This window comes from Lepisma saccharinum, chromosome 1 (genome assembly GCF_977018435.1).
Source record: "Lepisma saccharinum chromosome 1, izLepSacc3.1, whole genome shotgun sequence".
NCBI classification, from domain to species: domain Eukaryota; kingdom Metazoa; phylum Arthropoda; class Insecta; order Zygentoma; family Lepismatidae; genus Lepisma; species Lepisma saccharinum.
Window position 1 is genome coordinate 17,036,424 of NC_139229.1, and position 25,113 is coordinate 17,061,536.

Here is a 25,113-nt window from a genome sequence, read left to right on the forward strand (position 1 = left end):
CGGATACAGCCCCCTCTCAGTGGCTTCGATTTCTCACCAGCACCGACGAACTTTATGCAGGGACCAGGCATGAAAAATTCCAACCTTAGATCTCCCACCTCGAGAAACGAACCCATGTCTACCGCGTGACAGTTTAAGCTTAACGCCCACTCAGACTCGGAGAAACGCGGCAACGTAACGCAACAACTTCTGTTGTCTGCTTCTATTGAAATCAAATTGTGTAACGCCCACTACAGGGATACGCACGGAATTTCCATGCCAGAAGTCTGCAGGTTATCTTAGAGGCCCACTGAGACACCGCAAATGTGTATGTTGCCGACTTAGTGTTCCCCACGAGACGAGACTTTGGCCTGTCTCGTCTCGTGGAGTCTTGTGAAAATGCTGTCTCGTCTCGAAAATATTCGTTTGTCTTATGACACATGGTCAATCTCGTCTCGTCTCGAATTTTTAAAAGCCTGTCCCGTCTCGTCCCGTGGGCAACACTAGTTGCCGCGTTTCTCCGCGTCTCAGTGGGCGTCAAGATTTACGCGCCCTAACCACTAGACCACCGCGCTTCTACCGGCACAAAAAGTGATTACTTTTTTTCAGTGTACAGTCACCGACAATAAAAATGGGACACCTATACTTTATCCCAAATAACTGTGGAGCAAGGCCGCGCATACGTCAGAGAAGCGAGGTAAATCTATTGGCCAGAGAGAAGCAGTAGACGTTGATGGAAGGCTGGTAACTTCAGTCGCTTTCCCCCTCTCCACACAATTCCGTTCCTCTCGCGTGTTCATTGGTGGAGTCGTCTCGCGTCACTACTTGCGCAGAGACTTGTTTTCGTTTGCCTGCTCCACAGTTAGCTGGGACGGAGTATAGATCCTGCAATACTCATTCACTGCAATGTGTTATGTGCGTTGCCTAACTCTACGGCAGAAGTTGCCATTGAATATTTGCTATTTAAAACCACTTATCGCCGTACAGTTAGGCAACACACACAACCCCTACGTGCCCCATTTTTATTGCCGGGGACTGTACATGAAATATTGATGCTCTTCTCACTTTCAAATTTTTTCTCATTAATCCGATTTCCAACTTCAGCCAAGAGAAACCTCCATCACGTAGAATTATCTCAGCATCTGAATAATTTATTCCTAGCAGGAGATAACTAACCATGACATCAGAATTCACTATCCCACCCTCATTCAAATGAACACCAACGTTCTGGACTTCCAAATCCGAGATGAATCCGATCATTTGGCTCCATTATTCAGAACATTGATATGAAGACCTAACTTTTGGATCTTTTTCCTTTTCTACCATTCAAATCGCCTCCCTTGTTACCTCTTCATTCCTAGACACGAGATTCTCCCTAACAATTCTCTCCTTTTATTCTTCAAGGCTGACTAGAGATGTTTAGTTATGTCGGTCACTTCACATGGCTATGTTCTATCCTTACGTTCAATTTAACAAATAAAAAGAAACATTCATGACTTCTTCACAAACATTATGAAAATTTAATATATAAAATATAAACATCAGTTTCTTCTTCAAAAACATTATGAATATTTAAGGAATAAAAATGAAATACATGTGACCTCTTCAAAACCATCATCATAAAAATTTAAGAAATTAAAAATAAAAATTTGTGGCTTCTTCACAAGCATTATGAATATTTAAAGAATAAAAATTAAACACATGAGTCATTCCATGCGAAATCAACACAGCCTTTGACCTGACCATCTCCGATTTTCATGAAATTTGGGGAATTGAAACTATGCATGGAACTTAGTAAGTATAAAATTTTTTAGTTTCGTGCGTCTTGTAATTGTTAAATTATTCAAGGTCAAAGTTAGCATAAATTGCCCTTTTTGAGCCCGCTTAGCTATACTAAATCTGCTGTAACTCCGCCCCTATTTTGCCTAGGAATCTCAAATAAAATTATTGTACAGGGAATTGAACAAGCTTTCCAGTGATATATAACAATACCTACCTTTGGATAAAAATATAATTTTGTCACGTGACCTTGACTTTTGACCTTGAATATCTCAAAACATGTCATCACCAAAAATCGTGAAAAAAATATATTTGGTCCCTCATTCCATACTATAAAACATATCAAAAAATCATTCTGGGACTGCAATGGGATCAGAAGATACAAAATAATATGTGTAACTATGTGACTGATAAAAGCCCCATTACATGAACTATGAAGAGTCAAATGTCCTTTAACACTCCCTACAAAATGTGAAGGAGTTATCCTGGGTATAATTGGTCATGAAAGAAATAGGTTAGGCACAGGGAGATCCCTACCCTTGTGTGTCAAGCGCAGGTCCGGCCGGCATATTGTTGACCGCCATATTGAATTCAACGCAAAAATTTCAAAGGAAAGGGGGTGATGTGATATATCAAATGAGGCTAGAATTTCATGAGAAATGAAGTGAAGAAGGTTTATCCAACATATATTTAACCAGCAAAAATTTATTACTGCATGCTTGTAACCATTTTCTCCTTTTCGAGGTGTTAAAAGCAAAGCATTGGAATGCTCCTAACGTGTTAGGAACTCATCGAGATCACGCTGACATCTTGGGAGAGAAAGAAGTATACGCACCATTGCTTATGATTTTAATCAGCTACATTCACCAAATAGTTGAATAGTGAAGAATATTGGGAAAAGTATCTCAAACAATTACGTGACACTTCCTTTGGAATGAAAAATTCTTCAGTGACGAGGCAAATTTTTATGTTCACGGTGAAGTTAATAAAAATAATATGCAATACCTGTGATTTGCTCAGTCGAATGGTTGTTGCTGGTAAGCTAATTATGTGGTATAATGTATGGCGAACGGAAATGGTTGGTCCATATTCAACAACGGAACCTTAAATGGTGATGGCTTCTTGGATTTGTTAAGTGAACAGGTTTTTTCACCCTTGCTTATGGGATATGGCACTTTCCGAGAGTTTTGAAACAGGACAGAGTGTGACCACATTATGTAGACATTTTCGCAATTTCTTCATGGTGATTTTCTAGGTAGATTGATGGGCACACGGGGATCTATTAAAAGGCCTGCACATTCCCCAGATCTAACATCTTAGGAGGATTTTTACCTTCAGAAACATTTGAAGAGAATGGTGCATGCACTAAAAGTCCCTGATATTGACCATCTGAGAGAAGGCATAGTTGCTGCTTGCGATGTTGTTGCACATGCTACATTACCAAATGTTCTATGCGAGTGTGAGAGACGTCAACGAGTGTGCTCACAGGAACATTGACAACATTATAATGTGCATATATCGTAAGTGAAAGATATGTGTATAACTTTTTGCTGGCGTAAGATACGTTGGAAAATCCTTCGTCACTTCATTTCTCGTGAAATTCTAGCCTCATTTGATATATCACATCACCCCCTTTCCTTTGAAATTTTTGCGTTGAATTCAATATGGCGGTCAACAATATGCCGGCCGGACCTGCGCTTGACACACACGGCTAGGGATCTCCCTGTGCCTAACCTATTTCTTTCATGACCAATTATACCCAGGATAACTCCTTCACATTTTGTAGGGAGTGTTAAGGGACATTTGACTCTTCATAGTTCATGTAATGGGGCTTTTATCAGTCACATAGTTACACATATTATTTTGTATCTTCTGATCCCATTGCAGTCCCAGAATGATTTTTTGATATGTTTTATAGTATGGAATGAGGGACCAAATATATTTTTTTCACGATTTTTGGTCATGACATGTTTTGAGATATTCAAGGTCAAAAGTCAAGGTCACGTGACAAAATTATATTTTTATCCAAAGGTAGGCTTGTTATATATCACTGGAAAGCCTGTTTAATTCCCTGTACAATAAGCTTTATTTGAGATTCCTAGGCAAAATAAGGGCGGAGTTACAGCAGATTTAGTATAGCTAAGCGGGCTCAAAAAGGGCAATTTCTGCAAACTTTGACCTTGAATAATTTAACAATTTCAAGACGCACGAGACTAAAAATTTTCATAGTTACTAAGTTCTATGCATAGTTTCAATTCCCCAAATTTCATAAAAATCGGAGATGGTCAGGTTAAAAATTGCACATATCTGTGTTGATTTGGCATGGAATGACTCACATGTGGCTTCTTCAAAAACATTGTGATGAAAATTTAAGAAATGAAAAAGAAACATTCGTGGCTTCTTCACAAACATCATGAAGCTTTAAGATATAAAATATAAACATCCGTTTCTTCTTCAAAAACATTATGAATACCTAAGGAATAAAAATGAAATACATGTGACCTCTTCAAAAATATATATGAAAATTTAAGAAATGAAAAGGAAACATTTGTGGCTTTTTCGCAAGCATTATGAATATTTAAGGAATAAAAATGAAATATGTGGCTTCTTCAAAGACATTATGATGAAAATTTAAGAAATGAAAAAGAAACATTCGTGGCTTCTTCACAAACATCATGAAGATTTAAGATATAAAATATTAACATCCGTGTCTTCTTCAAAAACATCATGAAAATTATAAAAATAAAAGAGAAATTCGTGGTTTGTTCCCAAACATCATGAAAATTTAAGAAATGGAAAGGAGACACTCGTGACTTTAAAAACATCATCATAGACATTTAGGAAATAAAAGTAACTATTCCTAGATTCTTCACAAACATCATCATGAACATTTAAGAAATAAAAAAGAGTCTTCTTAAACATAATCATGATGAAAATTAAGAAATTAAAAACATCTGTGGTTTCTTCAAAACTCTCTTGATGAAAATTCAAGAAATAAAAAAGCACAATTGTTCATATTCCAAGAACTGTAGTCTTGATTAGCCTATCAGACTATATGAGTATATAGTCCTATTGGACTCGTACTTTGCAAACGTTTTTGGCAGTTACCTCAGCTCCTCCTAGGCTCAGCTTTCCTCTGGTGAAGGAACATATGGTAAAAATAAAGGAAATGATAAAAATAAGGATAACCATGTTTACTGTCATATTCTTCCCCTGGTAAATTCCTGGTCACGTACTGTGAGCATTGCACGTATGGTAATGCAAGGTCATGAACACGTAACCTACATTAAACGAACCATGCTCCGCTAATTTACTTAATTGAATGCGTCAGTTGGGATTTTTCTTGGCTGTAGTAGCCCAAAGTTTGATAATTCAATCTTGCATTCACTGCCATGTAGCTATCATTAATGACATCGGAGCGCAGACGATAATATGTGAGCAGAGGGAGGGTACTGTAACATATAGCGTTGTGCCATATTGGAAGAGGTACTTTGGGAAAATGAGGACCGAACAAAACAGGACATGGGTTACCGATGGGGGACCACGATTAGCAGAATTGAGCTGCTGTTATATGCGTGGAATATTCATAGGAAGAAGATTTTATGCGTGCGTAACTGTTACCCACCCTCACGCATTATCACGGGCGCCATACCTCACAGCACCACTAAGCTTTCGAGTGGATCTCTATTTGCGAGGTTGGCACAATCGTCAGTAAAACGATTCCTGAATAAAATTTCTGCTTGTTTGCATACTGATGATCTGCAAGTTTTGGATCGAAGGTCCAACTGACTAGAAAGGAGGGAGGGAGATAGATTTGGGATGAGTTTACAGAATTGTGATGCAGATTACGCAGATAGTCTCGTTTTGTGGGACGCCGGATGACAGCGCTGTTTGCGGAGGGTCGGATAATGTGTTTTGCAGAGAGGTCTGTCAATACTGGAGTGGAGAAAAATAGTGATCCAGTTGATGAGAACGTGAACGAGTTGTGAAGGTGAACCCCTGAGAGTCTTCCAGGCTTGCAACTTGGAGGGTGTCTGTTGTGTGACGTAATTGAAATTTGCTGACCAAATGCGACAGTCTTCCTTCGGTTGTTGTCGACGATATGACATGGTCAGTTAGGAGAATTGATGGCGAAGTCATGACTTGCTGTGGTTAGGAGTAACTAAAATTCTGAATTTCTCCAAGAACAACTTTAAGTTGTGTGTAAAATCCTATATAGAATTTTATGTCTCTCCCCTTAATCGAACTTCTTTTGGGGTGTAAGGGGTGACCCTATCTGCACACACCCAAATGTCAACATGGACTGCATTTTGCAGACTAACGAGGCTCTGTCGTCTGGACCTATGACCAGTTTTATCCTCTATGCGACTTGTGTTCTGTGCTGTACACGTGCGTTTGTGATTATCCCTTCATCTATTTAATCTTATCACTCTCCATCCGCATCTTCGCTATTAGCTTGAAGTGGCAGAAACGCGAAGTAAAATGAATCAATTCATTCACTTTTTTAGAGGCTAGGAGCAACAACTTGTGTTACGTTTCCTTGTATGCGCGCATAAAAACATGGGAGTTCACTTTTGCATATTACATGCAGATGTGCAGTTCTCAAATAACATACTGCGATCACGTTTAGTTTTAATTTTCCATATTTAAGAAATGCCAACACATTTATACACAAGATTAGGGTAAGGGCGGGACAAGCACATGGGAGGAAGCGGACATCCCATAAGAAAAGTACGAATATTATCGCGTTGACGTTGGTAACAGTTGAAACAGAACGTGTTGTAAGCCCATAGTGTAATATTACTCATGAATGACGTATTGAGACTCAATAGACAGGTGACTCAGGAAGGTTATGCCATTGGCTGGGCTTCTACGCTGGGCGAGCGAGAAGTTTAGCGTGGCAGATCCTTGCAGACTGAGAGAGACTTTGGACGAACTGGACACAGGCTGGACAGGCTGAGTATACTGCATTACCGTCTATCAACCTTTTGGGGCTTGCATGGCCGGGTGTAATTTACCTAAAGTTAATAGAGTTATTTTGAGTTCTTAAAAGAGCAAGAAAAGGAATTTGTTTTTGTTTTAATTTTTTTAGGTGGGTTGCTCCGGGTCATGTTGGCTGTGGGGGTTTTGGGCGGGACTGCGGTTGGCTCTGACTCGTGTAGCCGTTACTTACTGACTGGTGACAATCCAATGGGACGAACTGTACTAGTTTAACGGGGATATAATCCACAAAAATTTCTGTTGAGTTAACTAAATTTGGAAAGTATAAGTAATAATATTATTTGTAATAAAGATTATGTGTTAAAGAATATTAAGTTTGAATTGAATAATTTAAGTACCTAATATATGATCATTACGTTCTACTGCGCCGATAAGACAATCCTCGTCTCACTTCTTTAGTATTAAAGGGGAAACAAGAGACGTAGAGGATTATAGTGTGCGAAGAAGTGAAACCAGAATCGGTAGAAATATTGAAGAATAAAAACCAATTCAGCCTTAAAACCTGACTGGATAAGGAAAACGTCCCATGCAGAAACCCGAATAGTGACACTTCGAATTCAAGGATTTTTTTATATTCCGCTAGCCTAATCGACACTGGACCAACAATTTAAAAGTTACAGTTGCTCTATGCGGAACACTATTTAGTGTGGTTCACAGGGGTCGAACTCGGGTCTCTTTGATTACAAGACGATAGCATTTCCACTTCATCGAGGAAGCATTGCCCAATCAAAATACCAGTAAACAAACGTAGCCCTAACGTTTCTAAACACACCTGAGATAAATTCGTCCCGGCACAATAGAACACGGTGTGTACAACCATATAATCATCCTCTATGAAAAAAACACGCACAAATTGCCATTCGTCTCCACTTGACAAATGATGTACAAATTAATGAGCTGTGGAGAAACGCTTTTTTCATAATTAGAACGGAAGAATCTTTTTGTGAAATGAAGTGGAAAAAGACGACAGGGACTTCCGACTTCTGCAGTGATGGACGGCGGGTTTAATGAAGTCTTTAGTTAAATTCGAGGCAGTCTTCGGAGACTCTTAAGGTTAAATGAGGCTCCGAACTACGTGAAGTCTTTTGCGAAATTCGTGAGCAGTTTTAGGACCTCGCACTTAAAATACTCGGGAGGAGTAACTTCAGAGTTGCGAGGGACAAATCGAGAAAATGTTTCTCTTCATTTACGACAACTTTGCTTTCTTCAAAGTAATCATATTAGGATGGTCCATTACGTTAATTTGATTTCTGAAATATTAATATTTATCTTCTGAACTGAAAGCTAACAAAAGAAATATAACAAAAATTTCTTCACAATACAATGATGATTATATCACCGGAGTAGAAGAGTCAAATAGTTTCGAGTTAATCGTATTAATGTATTTTTTAGAATTTTGGTTGATTAAGTGATTTACTTGACGTTGTTTGAACAAGTGTTCTCGGGTTACTAGCCAGGTTAAATTGGAGATGGCTTCCAACGTTTCGAGGACATACATTGCTCTCATCTTCAGGGAATATAAAAATGGGAGACCAGTGTAGGTTAATATACATGACTATAATGTGGCGGAGTTTGGACTCTGCCTTCCGATTAGCTCGCTCTGGATCATGGTGTTCTCATTGGCTGGTGTCTTGTTTTTACGGAGGAGTGTAATCCAGGCGTGACTGAGAACACTTGTTCGAATCACGTCGCCAGGAAAGCTATTATTCTTATTAATGTTGTTGAATATGATACGACGAAGGATATACTGAAGAGAATTTGGAGATAGCAGAATGCATCCGTGGTCTTTAATTAATGAGGCTACAATTTCAGCAAAACAATAGATTTTGCGTAAACTACACCTCTCCATGACACAAGAATCGGTGTTATAAGATGATTTTTAAGACGTTCTGGTTCGTGTTATTGCAATGGCTTAAGTTGTATGTATTTGCATTTGCATTGTCTCCAACCGACCTCTGTGGTGAAGTGATTAGCACAGCGACCTACCATGGCGGGGAACCCGGGTTCGAATCCCAGGCTGGGCTTGGGCGTTCTTTGTGAGTGTATCTTCATCAATTTCATCATCTAATCTTCATCTTGATGATTGGCCTAAAGTTGCAGAAAAGCGAAGTAAACCAATTGAATACATGAAATCAATTTTATTTCTAGCTCGTTTGGTTAATCGAGACGCTGAGAATGATTTGTTGATGAAATAAGGAAGGTGCAAACACTACAGGTAGCTTTCGTTGCATCTGCATCAACTTCACGTTTGACTTAAATCACGAATGTCTCTTGCAGCATCTCCCGCTCGCCCGCTTGAATTCTGTGTGCTTACAACAAATTGTCTCAATCATGGCTGCTCGAAGCCACAATGCAACAGTTTGTGAAGTAGGTAAAGCACGCCTATAAAACGTGCAAACCTTGCCCAGGATTTAAACCTAGGTATTTTAGCTTTGTAAGACGCCACGTTAACCACTCCGCCAGACAGAGATGAATTAGGCCTCAAATTCAGCCCCACGTTGGGCGCCAAATTGTACTGCAGTGTGTGTCAATCTGAGTGTGGGGAGATAGAAAGTTTATAGAAAAAATAAAGATATTCCCTGTGCATTGCACCGTTTTATGGGAGCACATTTGATTTTCGAAATAGGTATAATCTTATTCTCGATCACGGCCATAAATTTTTCATCCCCTCCTCCAGATACCCCTTCATTAGGTGATGGCTGAAGCCTAGAACTGTTTATGCAGGAGAAATCTACGGATTTTTTTTTTTAAAGCATCTACCCCGGGAACGGAACTCATGTCTTCTATGTGGTGGTCAGACTCTGTGTCAGCTGAATTATTGCAACTTTACACAGAAAGTTTAAGAAAATGTCACAAGTCAGAGACATTTTTCTTTATGTTGTTCTAGAGCAATGAAAGATGCGATTTGATGATATTGACGAATATAGAGGTATAGATACCACAAAAACTTCTCGCGGGAAATGTTAAGAGGAAAGTGTGTTGGAAATTTTCGCGAAATTTACTCGTCAATGTTAGATAGCCTTGTGGAGAATGAATACAGCTCGTGTGTTTGAAATATGCACAACGATCTCTTGACCCATTTTCGCCGATCTGTAGGACTGATTTAAACTATCTCTCGAGGTGCTGCAGAACCTCATTTCAGTGAGCCCCTAAAGATGGCACTCGAATTGCTTGTATGTAAACTTAAGACTTGGCTGTTCCTCTGCGCAGAAAAAATCCCAGTTGTTCCTTTAAGAATTTCAGTTAAATATATTCAGTTGGGAAAAATTGCAGAAACCAGAAAGGATGCGACGACTTTGATGTTACTCTTCTGCACACGAAGTCATCTTCAAGAGTTTCGCTTCGCAATGCCTTCATGAATAAATTTCGGCTCTGGCGTCTTCGGGCATGAAATACCCCCCCCCCTCTCTCTCTCTCTCTCTTCCTCTTGCATCTTGCTTAATCTATTTATTGATTAACGCTCGAGCGGAAACAAAACCCGCGTCGGACAGGAAAAACTTTCCCAATGCGTGCAAGGAGATAAGTGAGATACGTACAGAGCAGTCCGAGATATTCCAACCGACAGTCTCATCAAGCACAATTCCTGCAGATAAGTTGTGGATCAATTCCAAGCCGTCTGCTTGGAGGATCCAATGAAGATTTTCGCATTGTCTTCGCAGATAATGCTCCATTGTTGGCTCTTCGTTTTACGTATATATACGGGGTGTCGCATTATAATATCGGCAGCTTTCACAGCGTACAGCGTACTCCTCTTGATATTTTTCTCGTTACGGGTTCACTTTATCCTTAGCAACCCTTATATGTGTGCGTGTGTTCAGAACTAAGCCTTACCTCTGCACATTGGGAGGCGGAGAGTTCGTGAAGTCCTGTAGAGAAATGTGGACTCCCACATTCACAACCTCGACCATTTGAGAAAGTGGTGTAATAGCACCACGCTTTGGCCGCATTTATCGCCCACAGGTGAGAGCTTGGGTGAACCCCAGAGTCGCACTATGCAGGAACATTGTTGGAACCACGCGAGACCAGTTTTCCCGCGTGGCAGTCAGGCGCACTATCGAATGAATCAGATTCTATATAGATTCACACATACAATACACGCATTCTGTGTTTATGCAACCCTAACTCGCAGAACAATGGTTTCCACTGACATTTATTATCTGTATGGCAAAGTACTAAAACATTTAGTACACTATGGACAAACCGAAAAAAATGCCAGGTACGCGAAAATATTGTGGAGAATAGAAGTGAATACCTCTTTAAAAAATCCACATCTTCGTTGAATTCACATCGTCTTACGAATTTCCTGGGTCCGTTTTGATGGCGACCTTCCCATTAAACAAGATAAATTCATTAATTAAGTACTATTTTAGGCCCAGCATGCATTTTGGATAGTACGTAGTTTTATATTAATTGAGACCGCCCTGTGGAAAATACTTACACCCACTTTTCCTTCTGCCTCGCCCATTATTCTTTTCTGAAATATGACTGTAGTGGCGCCATTGAGCGCTACCCTCTTGTACAAGCATCACATAAGGTAGAATAGAAACGTACATGTGTAGGTAGTGGCACAGATGTTAAAAGTCCAAGACTCGTGAATTCTAATTGGATCTATTGGGTTCCGTAACAGGGCCGGAACCTTTTTTCTTCTCGAACAATTTAAATTCGGCCCAGAAGAATGTGTGAACTGTACAACAGATGTTCCGAAAGGGAATCAAAATTAGATATATTTCACATACCTATTGGCTATTTCACAAAAAGCAATGTAAACATAGACGCATTTTTTGTAAATATATATTTCTTTCGTAGTTTATACTCAATTACATATATGTACGTACTTTCTAGAGTATCAATTATTTACAGGTCCTTTATTACACACATAATTAATGTATTTCTTCAAGGTAAATAACTACTATCCTTGATTTATACTGTGTTTATTTTATTTACATATTTTATGTAATTTATAATATATTATATTAGTATCTCCTTATATATATATATATATATATATATATATATATATATATATATAAAATATACATTTTGTACATGGTGGTAAAGATAAATACGTTGTGCATTGTACTTAATAATTGAAATATTGTATTCATGTAGGCTATTTTTGTAGATAATAGTTAGATATTTTGTTCCACTTTCTTCAATTAACATGTATTATTTTAACCAGTTTGTTAACTGTTGTATACACATATAATTTAGCGTTGACATGTTTTATGTTTATTTACATTTCTGCACAATAATATTTCTTATGAAACTGTAAATTTACAAACTCAAAGCAAGAAATGTAGAACACTGTAATTGGGCATTCCCCTGTTGTGTTTAATAAATAAATAAATAAAAAAAAAAATACGGAACTTGGACCTTGTTTAAATTGATCCGGAAAAAAAGTTTCCTGGACCGAATTCAAATACTTTACAGATAAAAAGGTTCTTTACGGTCCAGAACCCATTTACGCTTGCTGATTTTCTATCCTGGACCGGAATTGAATTTATTAAAAATTCCTAGACCTTTAGAAACACTGGTTAGTGATGCATTCAGGATTTGAGCAAAAGGATTGAGTTTGCATGATACGGAAGCAGGCATTCTTCTCATACATATAGCCAATGGCTATTTAAAACAGGAATCTGAGTTGTCTCTCTCCTTCAGCGCTTGGATATCATGGCATCCACATGTAAATGAGCTACTGCGAGTTATTTGCAGACATTTGTTTTACGTAATTGTCGACAAGAAATGAAGGAATTTTGTAGCCTACAGGAAAAAGGAAATTAATGTCTAAAGTTATTTTTGTGTGATGATATGTCAAATGCAACTACTATCGATAAAATATTTTCTTCAGTTTGTTTCCCTGAGATAGCGAACATAGTTTAATTTGAATTCACTTAAATATAAAGTTCGTAAAAGTTTCCAAGAAAGGTCAGATATTTTTACTTACTATAATCTGCATGGTATAGAAAGAAAGTTTCGTAATAATGTAACACTCAAATAATTGTAATGTAGAATTTTATCTTAAAACAGTTTTTTTATATTAACAGTATATATGAGTAATAAATTTCATACATAACGATATTTTGTAGAAGATTTCAATAACAGTGTGCGACAATGAAAATAGCCCCAGAACAAAAACATGTGATTCCTATGCAGTTCAGTGCCCTGATGACGATAGTGAAAACAGTTTTTCGCTATCACCTAAACTTTTCTCTGAAAACTCAATTTTATCAGCGCACGACTGCATGTTATTGTTGTCGCGTCACTTATCAGCACAGCCTGTTACTAGGGCTTGACAATGCATAAGGGAGGGCGTGGAGAGAGAAGGGATAGATAGCCACTTGGTTCAGGTATAGTAAGGTATAATGGAGTTGCAGTTATTTGCATCAGTCAGTTCCTGCAGTGTGTGTCATGCAAAACCCCTTACGTGAAGAATACTGTTTGTGTGTGTTTGCGTGTTTCTTGCGTTCAGCGATGTCTAGGATGTGTGTTAATTTACCAAACCTTTTCTGTTATGTGTGTGGTGAATTTACGACGAAGTTCCAAAGACATCCCATTTCCTCGCTTGTCACAAAGGCGTACGAGTTGTATTTTGAATTAAAGGTAGATGAGGGTAAGTGTTGAGCACCACAGAACTGTTGCTCACTTTGCTCCCGCTATTTAAGAGGCTGGTTGCATGGAACCCACCCATCTATGCCATTTGCCGTACCACAGTTGTGGAGGGAACCTAGAGACCACATCACATATTATTTTTGTTTAATGAAACTAACTGGAATCGCAAGTAAATCAAAACACACAGTTTCATATCCAAATTTGGAATCTTCAGTGCGCCCAGTTCCGCATTTGGATTCTCTCCTAGTTCCAAAACCACCAACGGAATGGACACTGGAAGATGAAACAGACGATGGAAGTGACCAACCAATAGATCAGGAAGATCTTGATTACACGCCATCTAGTACATCACAGCCCCAACAACAGCCATTGTCACAGGCAGAATTGGCATGAACCCATTGTTGACAAGGACAGTGTGCTGTTACCACCGATCCATCTGAAATTGGGCTTCATGAAGAATTTTGTGATAGCAATGGACAAAGATGGCAGGGTATTAAATTTTTACTGTCCAAATTTCCTGCGATTAGTACTGCAAAAATTTACGTTCATTGGTTTCATATTTCGCGCCCTTTTTCGAACAAGCTTTATGCAAACCGCCTTCTTAGATGTTGGGCACAATAGAACAATTAGAAATGAAAGATTATGTACTAATGTATTACAATTTTCTTGTTTCAGATGAATTGAGAAGAGGAGTCCTGATTCGAAATAGCCTGAAAGACACGATAGAAGAGAGAAGACGAATCATGTGATGCTGTTCGGACCAATAAATAATAGTTCGTTGTCTGTGCTATAGAGTAGCGGTCAAACGCGATAGTTTCTCGGCCGGGACAGTTTTAACAGTGAAAGTTTTAACCGAGTTGAGCGCTAGGTAAACAAGAGACGGCGACGCAATCGTCATGTGCCGCGCAAAGTACACCATCTTGGTGCTTTTCGTCGCAGTTTCCCTGTGCCGCGGGGAGGATCCGGAACATTGCCTGCACCATTTCAAGGAACACCGCGGCGTGATCACCACCCCCGGATTTCCGGGACCGTTTCCGGTGCCCATAAAATGCAAGTGGGTGATCAACGCGACCGGAGCGTACAACTCGTCCATAGTGGTGTACCTGACACAGCTGTACGTCACTTCTGGTTTGAAGTTCACGGAGTATGGTAGCTTCGAGGGCGGTAGGGGGGAGGTGGGGTTGTTGCAGATGAACGAGAAGCGGATGGAGAGGACCGCCTTCTTGAGATCGGAGAAGCCTTACCTGGTGATAGAGCTGGATGCTGAGTCGCTGGAAGGAAACCACTTTAGGGCACTCAATAACTTGCTGGATGTCTTCGGGTTCAACATCACGTATGAGATCGTGCCTAGGTCCTCGACAACCAAGAAGACCTGCACCGCCCTAGGATGCTCATTGGCTGGGAACTGCTACGCCACCTGGGATTTTTCGTAAGTAGACCCATCCAATTTTTTCTCAATCGTATCTTTCCTATAGTAAACAACATTCGCCTATATTGGCTTCTCGCGAAAACTTCTTTTGCATTCTTGGTAAATACTGATCCGTTCAAGTAAACTCATTTATGGCTCAATCTTGTTCTTCCTGCAATTTTAAGGGTGTACCCTCCCCTCTTGTGTATCCTTATCCCGGAGATGTAATAGGTTGTACTTTCTCTCTCTCTTTTTCCTTCCCCCTCTCTTTCTCTCTCTTCTCTATTTTCTCTCCCTTCTCCCTTCCCTTAATCTATTCTCTCTCTGTGTGTATCATTTTCTCCTCTTTTTCCCTTCTTTTTCTCTCTCTTTTCTCCCCTCTCTCATTATATTTCCTTTTCTCTCTTCTCTCTCTCCCTTCCTCTCTTTCTGTCTCATTCTATCTTTTCTTCCCTCTTACATTCCCCTATTTTTCTCTTCTTCTTCCCTTTCCCCTCTTTCTCTCTCTCATTCTGTTATCTTCTTTTTCTTTGGTTTCTCTATTTATCTCATTATCTCTTCTTTCCCTTTTTCCCTCTTCCTCTCTTTCCCCTCTTTCATTCTTGTTCAATTTCCCCCTCTATCTATCTCACTTATCATTCCCTTCCCCTCTTTTTCTCTCTCATTCTCCCTCTCTCTTTTCTTTCAATTCCATCTCTTCTCTATCTTCTCCTCTTTTCCCCTCTTTTCTGCTTCTCTCTCTTTCTCTCTATCTATCCCCGATGGTGGAGTGATAACGTCGTCTCCTTGTAATCAAAGAGTCCCTGTTCGATACCCAATAGAGGTACAGTCACGGACACTTCTGGGTTGTAACGATACCATTACCTTTAAATGGGATTGTTACAACCCAGCAATGTCCGTGACTGTACATAGTCATTCGGATCCCAGTTTAAAACAGTAGGTAAAATTCCTATACGTGGACACAAAACAAATTTCAACATTATCCATGCTAATACAGATCTACATAATGGCAGCACACCACTTGTCTTAATATTCTATCAATAGAGGCAAATGCTTCTGCCTCAATCCCAGGGGTGAATAAACGTCTCGTAGCCACCTCCTCACATTCAGGCCTCTGCCGAAGATTGTGAGCACAAGTGCTCTTTTGTGCATACACGTTCATCAGTTTTTCTGAACCATTTATCTCGTGATGAATCTTTAGTACTGCGAGTCGAGTAACCAAGAACCTTGTTTCTGCAATAATTCTGTCGTTAAGTTTTACGCCCACTTTATACGCAGAAAGGGCTAATCAGGACTGTACCTACAGTTTAAAGTAGGATCCGAACCACTAGGTCTACGATGCCAGCGGTCCCGGGTTCGAATCCCGGTCTGGGCATGGATGTTTGTGAGTGTGCATTCATCTATTTCATCACATCATCACTCATCCCTATCTTCGCAATTAGCCAAAAGTGGCATAAAAGCGAAGTAAAATAAAGCAAATCAATCGATCAATCGAACCACTATGTGCCTCCACCGGGCATGGAATCCTGGGCCCATTGATTGCAAAGCAATCACGTTACCAGTACATCATCGCGAAAGCACAATCTTTGACTAAGAAACTTTTTTTAGCTCCTGAATCATCTTTTGGATGTTTATAGATAGCTTTATAGGGGGGCTTTTTAAACCAACTCCATTTTTCAATAATTAAATAGTATTAATTAAGATAAATTATGTGTGTCTGTATCGGGGGAAGGGGTCATTACGTTATATACAATTTATAAATATCATACAACTACTACATTTTTCTACATCTTTTAAACCATCTCTTCAAGTGTTAATTGACTGCTATTGAAATCGTCCCTTACTACACGCTCCATACTACTTTTGATGATACAGATATTTATGTCATACAAGGAAAAATGCACAATGTTCAATCATAGTGCCTACCATATATTCCACCCCCGACCGAAGCAATGAAACTTCTCTTCGCGTTCCCAAAACGTGGGAGCCGTTGACCTTTGACACAGATGACGATGACATCAAAGTCACAGATTTCTGTCTAAACGCAACAGGGGCAGAGAAGATACAGATACAGAAGCTCCCCAATGAAGGAACTTTCTAAAGTAGAGAATCTTCTAAATACTTGCAGCTACTTGGTCTTCAACTCATGAACAAGTTGAGCGAATGTGATAGCTGCTGTTCAGGTTCTGTTCATTTATCCTTAAAGTTGTGAGACCTCCATATTTTCAGTCTTGACTGCAAACGAATTACACAAAATAGTTTTACCTAATGTCAAGGGGGGCTGATGGCAGTGTCAGGGGGGCTGAGCCCCCCTTGCCCCTGCCGGGCTACGGGCCGGAGGTAAACTCTAAGCTATGGATCAGTCGTAGTTTCTATGTTCAAAGCTGTCATAGCACACAGCATAGGCATAGCTTGTTTGCAAGGAACATTCACCCCTCCTCCCCCCCAATTTTTCAGGTTTATTAAAATTTACAAGCCAATGGTATTTTTGCTCACCTCCTGGGATCTGTTGTTCATGTTCTGGTCCTAAAAATTAAGCCCCAAGTTCCGCTGCAGGCACACAGTGTTCATGAAAGCATTTTCTTGCTTTTGTACCGGTGCTAACCTCAAGGGGGTCGAAACACTAAACCTGAAATGGGCCCAAGGGGGCAAATACCCGCTTTTCACAATGGCCAGCACATCCCTGAGCCAGTGGGACACAGCCCCTCCGAATACATTTATATAACATTGTTTCAATCACCAGAACAGATGTCGTAACAAATTGTGATAAATATTCCATCGAAGAAGAAATTATCCTCTGTCATTAAAACACTTCTAATCTTCAAAGCTGCCCATTGGTCCACGATTGGATGAGCTCAAACTTTTCTATTAAAATTGTTTTCAACGGTGATCGATTAGACAGTAATTTCCAAACTTCCTGCTGGGGGCGTTTTATTAAAAATCGGGGGAGTAAAAGAGTGGGGGAGAGATGGAACGCGAAAGTGCATTACAACTTTTCACCCCTCTCCTCCCAGAAATCTCTAGCTCCTTTCCGGATGCTGAGTTTCGACAATGATTCTCTCTTCAGCGCCGGAGAAATCTCGGGTCTTCGTCAGTTGGACGTTCAGGGGACACGGGATTCCATGTCATCTGCATACTGTGAGAAGTTAATGGCAAACTTTGGGATTGATTGATAGATCTTGTCCAAAGACAGGGGACTTTCACCTATATGCTCATTGCAGGGCACAGGAGCGGCTAATTCGGACTGCTCATAGCCTTTCAATCATGTGGTGGACCTGGGTTGAAACCTCGGATGTGACTGTCAGTGTTGCCTCTTACACATGGCTTAACAAGTTTTGTAACTGAGAAATTATCACACTAAGTACTAAGCATGTGTTACTGTCAGTGGTGACCTCCGTGATGGAGTAATGGTAGCGTCGTCGCCTTGTAATGAAGGAGTCTTTGTTTCGATACCCGGTGGATGCACATAGTGGTTCGGAACCCAATTTTATCTGTAGATCCAGGCCCGATTAGCCTTTCTGTTTATAAAGTGGGCATTACAACCAACTCATACTAATCAGTGGTGGACTTAGTCTTTTCTCGTGGAGCTGAGTGGGTCACCTTGTCTTCAATACTCACTTGCACGGTTCGTTGTAAGTTTGTTATTCTGTGTTCCGTCTATCTCTGGAGCGAGGCCGCGGATAGCGTCATAGAAGGAGGGGATAGAGTGGTCAGAGCGAACCAGTACACGCTGCTCCAAGGCTGGAAACTGCAGTCGCTTTCCTCCCCTCCACGCATTTCCGTTCCCTCTCGCGTATTCATTGGTAGAGCCGTCTCGCGTCATTACTTGCGCAGACACTTGTTTCCATCCGCTTACTCGAGAGATAACCGGGACAGGGTATAGTTTTACGCACACACTGTGCATCAATATAGAAATATTTCCACACTGCACAGCAACATTATAATAACCATATTATTGTGTATAGTCTATTATGCACACCAGTGGGAAGGCCTCTCCATTGGCGCAGTGGTAGGGTCCTCGCCTTGTAATCAAGGGGTCCCGGGTTCGATACCCGGTGGAGGCACATAGTGGTTCGGATTCCACTTTAAACTGTAGGTCCAGTCCCGATTAGCCTTACTGCGCATAAAGTGGACTTAAAACAACAAATCAATCAAGCACACCAGTGGTTCTCAAACTGTGGTACGCGTACCGCCTGGGGGACATGAACGATTTTAAGGAGTTAAGCCATCAGCTCGGGAGAGATATGTCGAAAATACCCACACGACAACATTTTTGCTGCAGGTGTGTAGAGCAGTTTCAAGTGCACTAGAATCTCTGAGGATTTACAATAATTACTACAAAATTGCGCTTGACAGTTTGTTTACAAACTTATTTTTCTTATTTACTCTTTTCAGCAACTATGGGAGAAATACATGAAAATTAGAGTTCTTTACATATTTCTTAGCATGTGTTTCACATTTTGATTCTTTGACTGAAAGCGTACGACCACCCAATAAAATTATATTTGTTTACCATCTTTCCACATACAGCACAAATGCCATTTTGTTCTATTGCAGATAGACGCCTCCAAGATATCAAAAACCAATCAGGCAGCCAAGAAGAAATCTCCAAAACTCACCATTCGTACAAAACCTATGGTGGGGATACTTTAGACGTTTAGTTACGACGAAAGGGTACAGTGAGAAAAAGTTTGACAACCACTGATGTACATAATAGAAGAAAGAGGTTCTGTGGTCAAATCGGTTGGGCGTCAACCTGCCACGTGAAGGACCCGGGTTTCATTTCCGGGTTGGTTCAGTTTAGGTGGAAATTTTCCTTAATTGTCACTGCATTAAGCGGCTCTGGGGTTCACCCAGCTTCTAAAAAAATCGTTCTTGTGGCGGGTTAAGGCGGATAGAGCGTCGTGGTGATCATGTCACCTCTGCGAGATTATGAATGTAAGGGACCTTCTCCCCGTACGGTGTTCGGATTAATAGATTTCCATGATGCGCATGAGTCTTTAAATTATGGCAGGGCTTCCTAGATTTGTGGTAGAAACGCTGTCGTGTTGTAATCTAGGGGCCCTGGTTCGATCCCCTGCGCACAGAGGTTCGAATCCCTCTTTAATCTGTACGTCTTGTCGCGGTTACCATATCTTACAATAGAGTGGACTTTTAAAAAAATAAACAATTGTCACAAATACATAAAAATAGTTTCAAAATATCCAATTTAATGTAAAATCAATAGAAAACATTGAAATGTTTATAAATTCTGAGTACTTGAAAATAAGATCCTTAGGAAAATATTTGGGCCTAAAAGGGATGAGGAGACAGATGAGTGGAGAAGGTTACATAATTTAGAAGTACATAATTAGTATTCATGTCCAGATATTATTAGAATGATTAAATCAAGAAGACTTAGGTAGGCAGGCCATGTGGTTTGATTGATTCGGTGTTTTAAGTCCACTTGATGCACAGTAAGGCTAATCGGGACTGGACCTACAGTGCCTCCACCGGGTATCGAACCAGGGACCCCTTGGCAGGCCATGTGGCACGAATGGGAGAGCATATAAGAGTTTACAGGATTCTTGTTGGGAAACCTGATGGTAAGAGACCAGTAGAAAGACATAGATGAAGATGAAGGGATAACGTTGACATGGATCTAAAGGATATTGGTAGGGATGGAAAGGAATACATAGATCTTGCTAAAGATAGGAACAGATGGAAGGCCAGTGTTGCTGCAGCCATGAACCTTCGGGTTCATGCAGACTAGAGAGTTGGTTCGTTAGTTAAGGAAATAATGTAAAATGAAGACAGTGTAATTGGTCACAACATAATAACATGGGCTCATGAACTTATACGGTTATGTTTTAAATCGTTTAAATTCAATGGCGATAAGAACTTTGGAAAAATTGGTTGGTATTGGTAATACTTGTGCATCCTACTGTATCAGACTCCTTGATTTCATAGTGATTAAACCAGCCCTGTATTGAGGTTTTTAGGTTCCTGAACCTAGCTGCATGTAACTATAAAGCAGTGGTCTGAATGAATCCCTGAATTCGAAGCCTTGACCTTTTGGCAACAAAACGATGACTTGCGACTTCTTCAAACGTGTACCACATTGCGCGATGTTCGTCCAAAAAAAGACGATCGGAGAATCCAACCGTACTGAATGTTTCTCCAGCTTTCCAGCGTGGCAGATTGTATCATCTATCTTAGAGAGAGGTCATGAAGGGCAATTGATAACGTTTTCCCCTTCTCCGTACTCTTTGAAAGAGGATGATGTGATGTGTGATCACGAGTCACTTGGCCGTCGTCCCATTTCCAAACCGATGTCACTGAGGAAAATCAATATTGCCGCATCTTGGCATGTAAAGGGGGACATGTCCCCCACGAGAGGAATTAAAAATGAGCCAGGATTTTTTTTAATTCCCCCTTTTACGACTGTTTCTCGTCCAGATATTTTTTTCCGGATATACTTCAATTTCCCATGCTACAAATCTCTCCGATAATATCTTGTCACCTAAAACCTGAATTAAAAAAGTAATGTTACACAGCGCCCGTATCAATTATTCATGTCTTTGGAGTTGGGAGAGTTGAGAAGATAAAATGTAACGGACCAAAGACAATGATGTGTAGGCCCGTTAATAGAGTACAGTCACGGACATTTCTGTGTTGTAACTCCCATTTACTTTCAACGGAATCGTTTCAACCCAGAATTGTCCGTGACTGTACAAGACTTGAATTCTGGATTCATCTCTCCAGAAACCGCTTTAAGTTCACTATTATTCTGAAAGACTAATCTGCACTGGGATCCGAGCCCCTGAGCAGTGTGCTTTCAGCGGGTTTCGAACCCGGTCATCTTCACTACAAGGCGACGTTGATATAAGTATGTATCGGGAGGCCCTCCGGAACTTACAACATTGGAGAAATATTGAGGTAAAATGAAGCTCCAAGAGTAGCAGGATACTCAAGATGGAATTCATTTTCACGTCTTTCTTGCATTATTTCTTCCAGACGTCCAAGCTGAAGGGTGGCACAAAGGGAAATTACCTCGATATAACATTTAAACAATTAAAATTACATTTCGTAAAATTTTCTTCTCAAATTCAGAGCCTTAGCTAGAGCGGCGGGAGTTGGCCCCTGGGCGCCGAACGATCTAATGAAAAAAATTGTCAAAGAGAGTGCCATGGCGCCCAATGATTTTTTTTAGTGCCGTATTACATCAATATTGTTTTCAGTTTGCAAAAATTTGGATGTAATTTGTTTTCTGTAATGCATTGTAAATTACAAGAGACAAAAGTTATAAGTACTAAGTACTTCAGACTCTTGCTGCTAAACAGTTTTGTCTTAAATGGATGAACACAATTTTGGAATGAAAAGAATCGCGGCGCATTTCAGAGACATTTTTTTATTCGTTACGGTTCCTGTTATGTTGCTGAATTTACCTAGGTATATGGGTATTGATGGGTTGTATATGCCGCCATCAAGGGCCAAGAAGGACAATGAAACTAATGCAGTGAGATAAAATGAAGTTTTTCTTTCCCGACTGAACTTTCATCAAGGCTTCCCCCCCCCCCAATCAGAGGGTCTGCGCACGCCTATGAGAATATGGTAGTTATTCTGCTTGATATGACAGTTTCTAGCGGACGACGGTGGTGTGGGATATTGTTTGCCATAATTTACTTCTGTACGATCTTTAACTGTTGGGTCTGTGAAGTTAAGTTCTTAATCCAAGGCCAAACAGTTGAGGGATCTGAGTCGATTCAGTTGCAGCCAACAGTATACATCGGTAATATTGCTGTTACGCGTCATAAAACTCAACTCCATGTTTTATGTTTTTTGGGTTAAGAAATTGTCCAAAAAGCTTACTAGTTCCAAGTTTCAAGTTCTTGCTTCGTTGCAAATTCAGAAAAAACCCTCAAAATATAGGCATCATTGGAACTTTTATATCCTCCTCACAAACCCATTCCACCAACTTTGTTTTCTGTATTAAGAATTGTTTTGCCCGTAAGAGATAATCGGGAAATCAGTACACTAACTTTCCGTTGTTCCGAGAGGGAAGTTGGGGGGTGTGGGGCAAAAACCCTCGGATGGAGAGCAGACTTTAATAAGCTTCACCCTTTTACAACCCCCTGCTTTAGGACTTTTTTTTGCAGTTGTTTTTAATTTTAGAGGAAAGATTCATCATCTAAGCCATTAGCATACCAAGTAAATGTTTCTTTTCTTGCCTCATTGTAAAGTAAGGAAACAAAAATTATCCACAAAGAAGCAACACTGCTTATACTGATCTTCGGAAGCTTCATATTTCAAGCAATTTGTCGCTTGAAGAAGAAATTTAACGGAATTGATTTTGCTTCATATAAATATATTGAAATTTTTTTCAAAGAAAAATTTTGTCAAAAGGGATCTTGCATAAATTCAACAGTAATATATTTGAAAATATCCCTCCGCGTAGCAATCGTGCGAATTATACTTTCTAAATCAAGGGTTGCCAACCCGCACATGTACCACTGTTTATGTCCAAAGTATTCACACCACCTGAATGTACGTCACCCTTCCATGGTTGACAGAAATTATATACAATTAAATCGTTTGAAAGGAAATAAATAATAGTTTTATATTTGAAACAAACCAATCGGTGGAACCCTCTCGAGTCACTACTTGTGCAGAGAACTTGTTCGCTTGCTACAGACTTTTCCGGGACAGAGTTTAGATACAATCTGTTGTGCTCGTAGTCTTGGAAATAACCTCAGAACATATACTATTTGTTCCTAATCTATTACTGCTACCATTTGAACTTGCTTTAAGGTAATCTTTAAATTTAATTTTTAATTATTTTTTTAAAAATTGTAAACTATTGTTTGGTGTTCCAGTGGCGGCCAAAACAGGGGCCCAAGGTGTCAAAACTGGGGCACAGTTTAATTTCCCTTCTTACATAAGATTTAGCACAGTGCAGAGACAAAAGCGGCAAAAAGTGGGGGCAAGTTCCCCCTATTCACCCCCTCTATCTAGGCCGCTTCCAGTTCTTATCTTGTGGCTTTGCATCGGTGGTGTTCCTGGCTCAGCTGTAGCGGTTTCACCAAGCAGCGTGTCTCTTCATTACTTCTGCCGGTGTGATGGAAAGCATGCTTGGGCGTGAGATTACATCAGAAGACATCAGAAGAAATGCAAGGAAACGTTCGCATTAATTACAAAGCTAATTTGTTCCTCGCTAGAATGGCGGAATAACCTTAAGCAGGGTTGAAGCGTTATGACTGCAATACCTGTGTTTTTTACTTGAGAAATTTGTATTCACGTGCATAGTCGTACACTTCTTGCTCGCTTTACGCTGGAGCTGTAACTTGTAGTACAATATTGTACGGTAGATGGCTCTTACTCAGCTTGTTTAACATAAAGAGTGAATGTGTAAACATGGATAACCCTTTTTAGGAAAATTATCAGAAATAGTTGGAAAATAATTCTCTTAACCTACAGAAAAAGTAAACGCAGGCATTAACTCACAAAAAAAGTGAAAGTTGTATCTGAAGGAAGTATACACTTGTATATACTTATATATGTATACAAGTATATATAATTATACGCTTGTATAATTGCATCGGGTGTTGAATAAGCACTACGAGTAAATGCACAAGTTTATCTTTTTTATAATCTACACACTAATCTTTTATAAAACGTACTTCCAAACAAGACTGCTATTTTGAATTCTTAGCATGGAATTAGATAGTCGTAACGTTGAACATTATAATTCCATTGTTTCAATCTTGGCTATTCCCGCAGGTGATATGATAAGCACCATGCTTCGGCTGCTTTTACACCCCCAGGTGTGCAATCATATTCCCTCGCCTTGTGACGGAGGGGTTTCGGCTTCGATATACAATGGAGACACATTGTGGAGTTGTTTGGATGCTAATTTAAACTGTAGGTCCAGTCCCGCCCAATCAGATGCCAATGTATTAGAGGCTAGGTGTACCCCAGAGTCGCTGCATGAGGTCGTCGCTGGAATAATTGCTATCCAAAAATACTTAAGTAATAATTAAGACATGTTTGCTTGTTCATTCATCCTCATCGTTACGATTAACCTGCGCTGCCAATAGAAAAATACATAAATATTTAATTTGAACATAAATGCTAGACATCTTGCATATCTATTATACTCCATCCATACACCACAGCAGAAACGTCACCTATACTCTGTCCCGAGAATCTGTGGAGCGAACAAATTAAAGCAAGTCTCTGCGCAAGTAGTGACTCGAGAGTTCTCAACCAATGAACATGTACAAGGGAGCGGGATTGCGTGGAGGGGAAAAACGACCCTTTGCAGTAGCGTGTACTGATTCGCTCTGCGCACTTGATTT

At 40.0% G+C, this 25,113-nt stretch overlaps 1 protein-coding gene across 3 annotated transcripts in view; it reads left to right on the forward strand.

Moving 5' to 3' along the window:
• LOC145993200 (uncharacterized) overlaps window positions 1-25,113 on the forward strand; it is a 776,759-nt gene that overhangs the window by 451,762 nt on the left and 299,884 nt on the right. For all 3 annotated transcript variants that reach the window (XM_083129421.1, XM_083129420.1, XM_083129422.1), the window contains one exon: window positions 14,044-14,797. In XM_083129421.1, coding sequence (XP_082985547.1) covers window positions 14,265-14,797 — 533 coding nt within the window. In that variant the 5' untranslated portion in view covers window positions 14,044-14,264. The remainder of the gene's footprint in view (window positions 1-14,043; window positions 14,798-25,113) is intronic.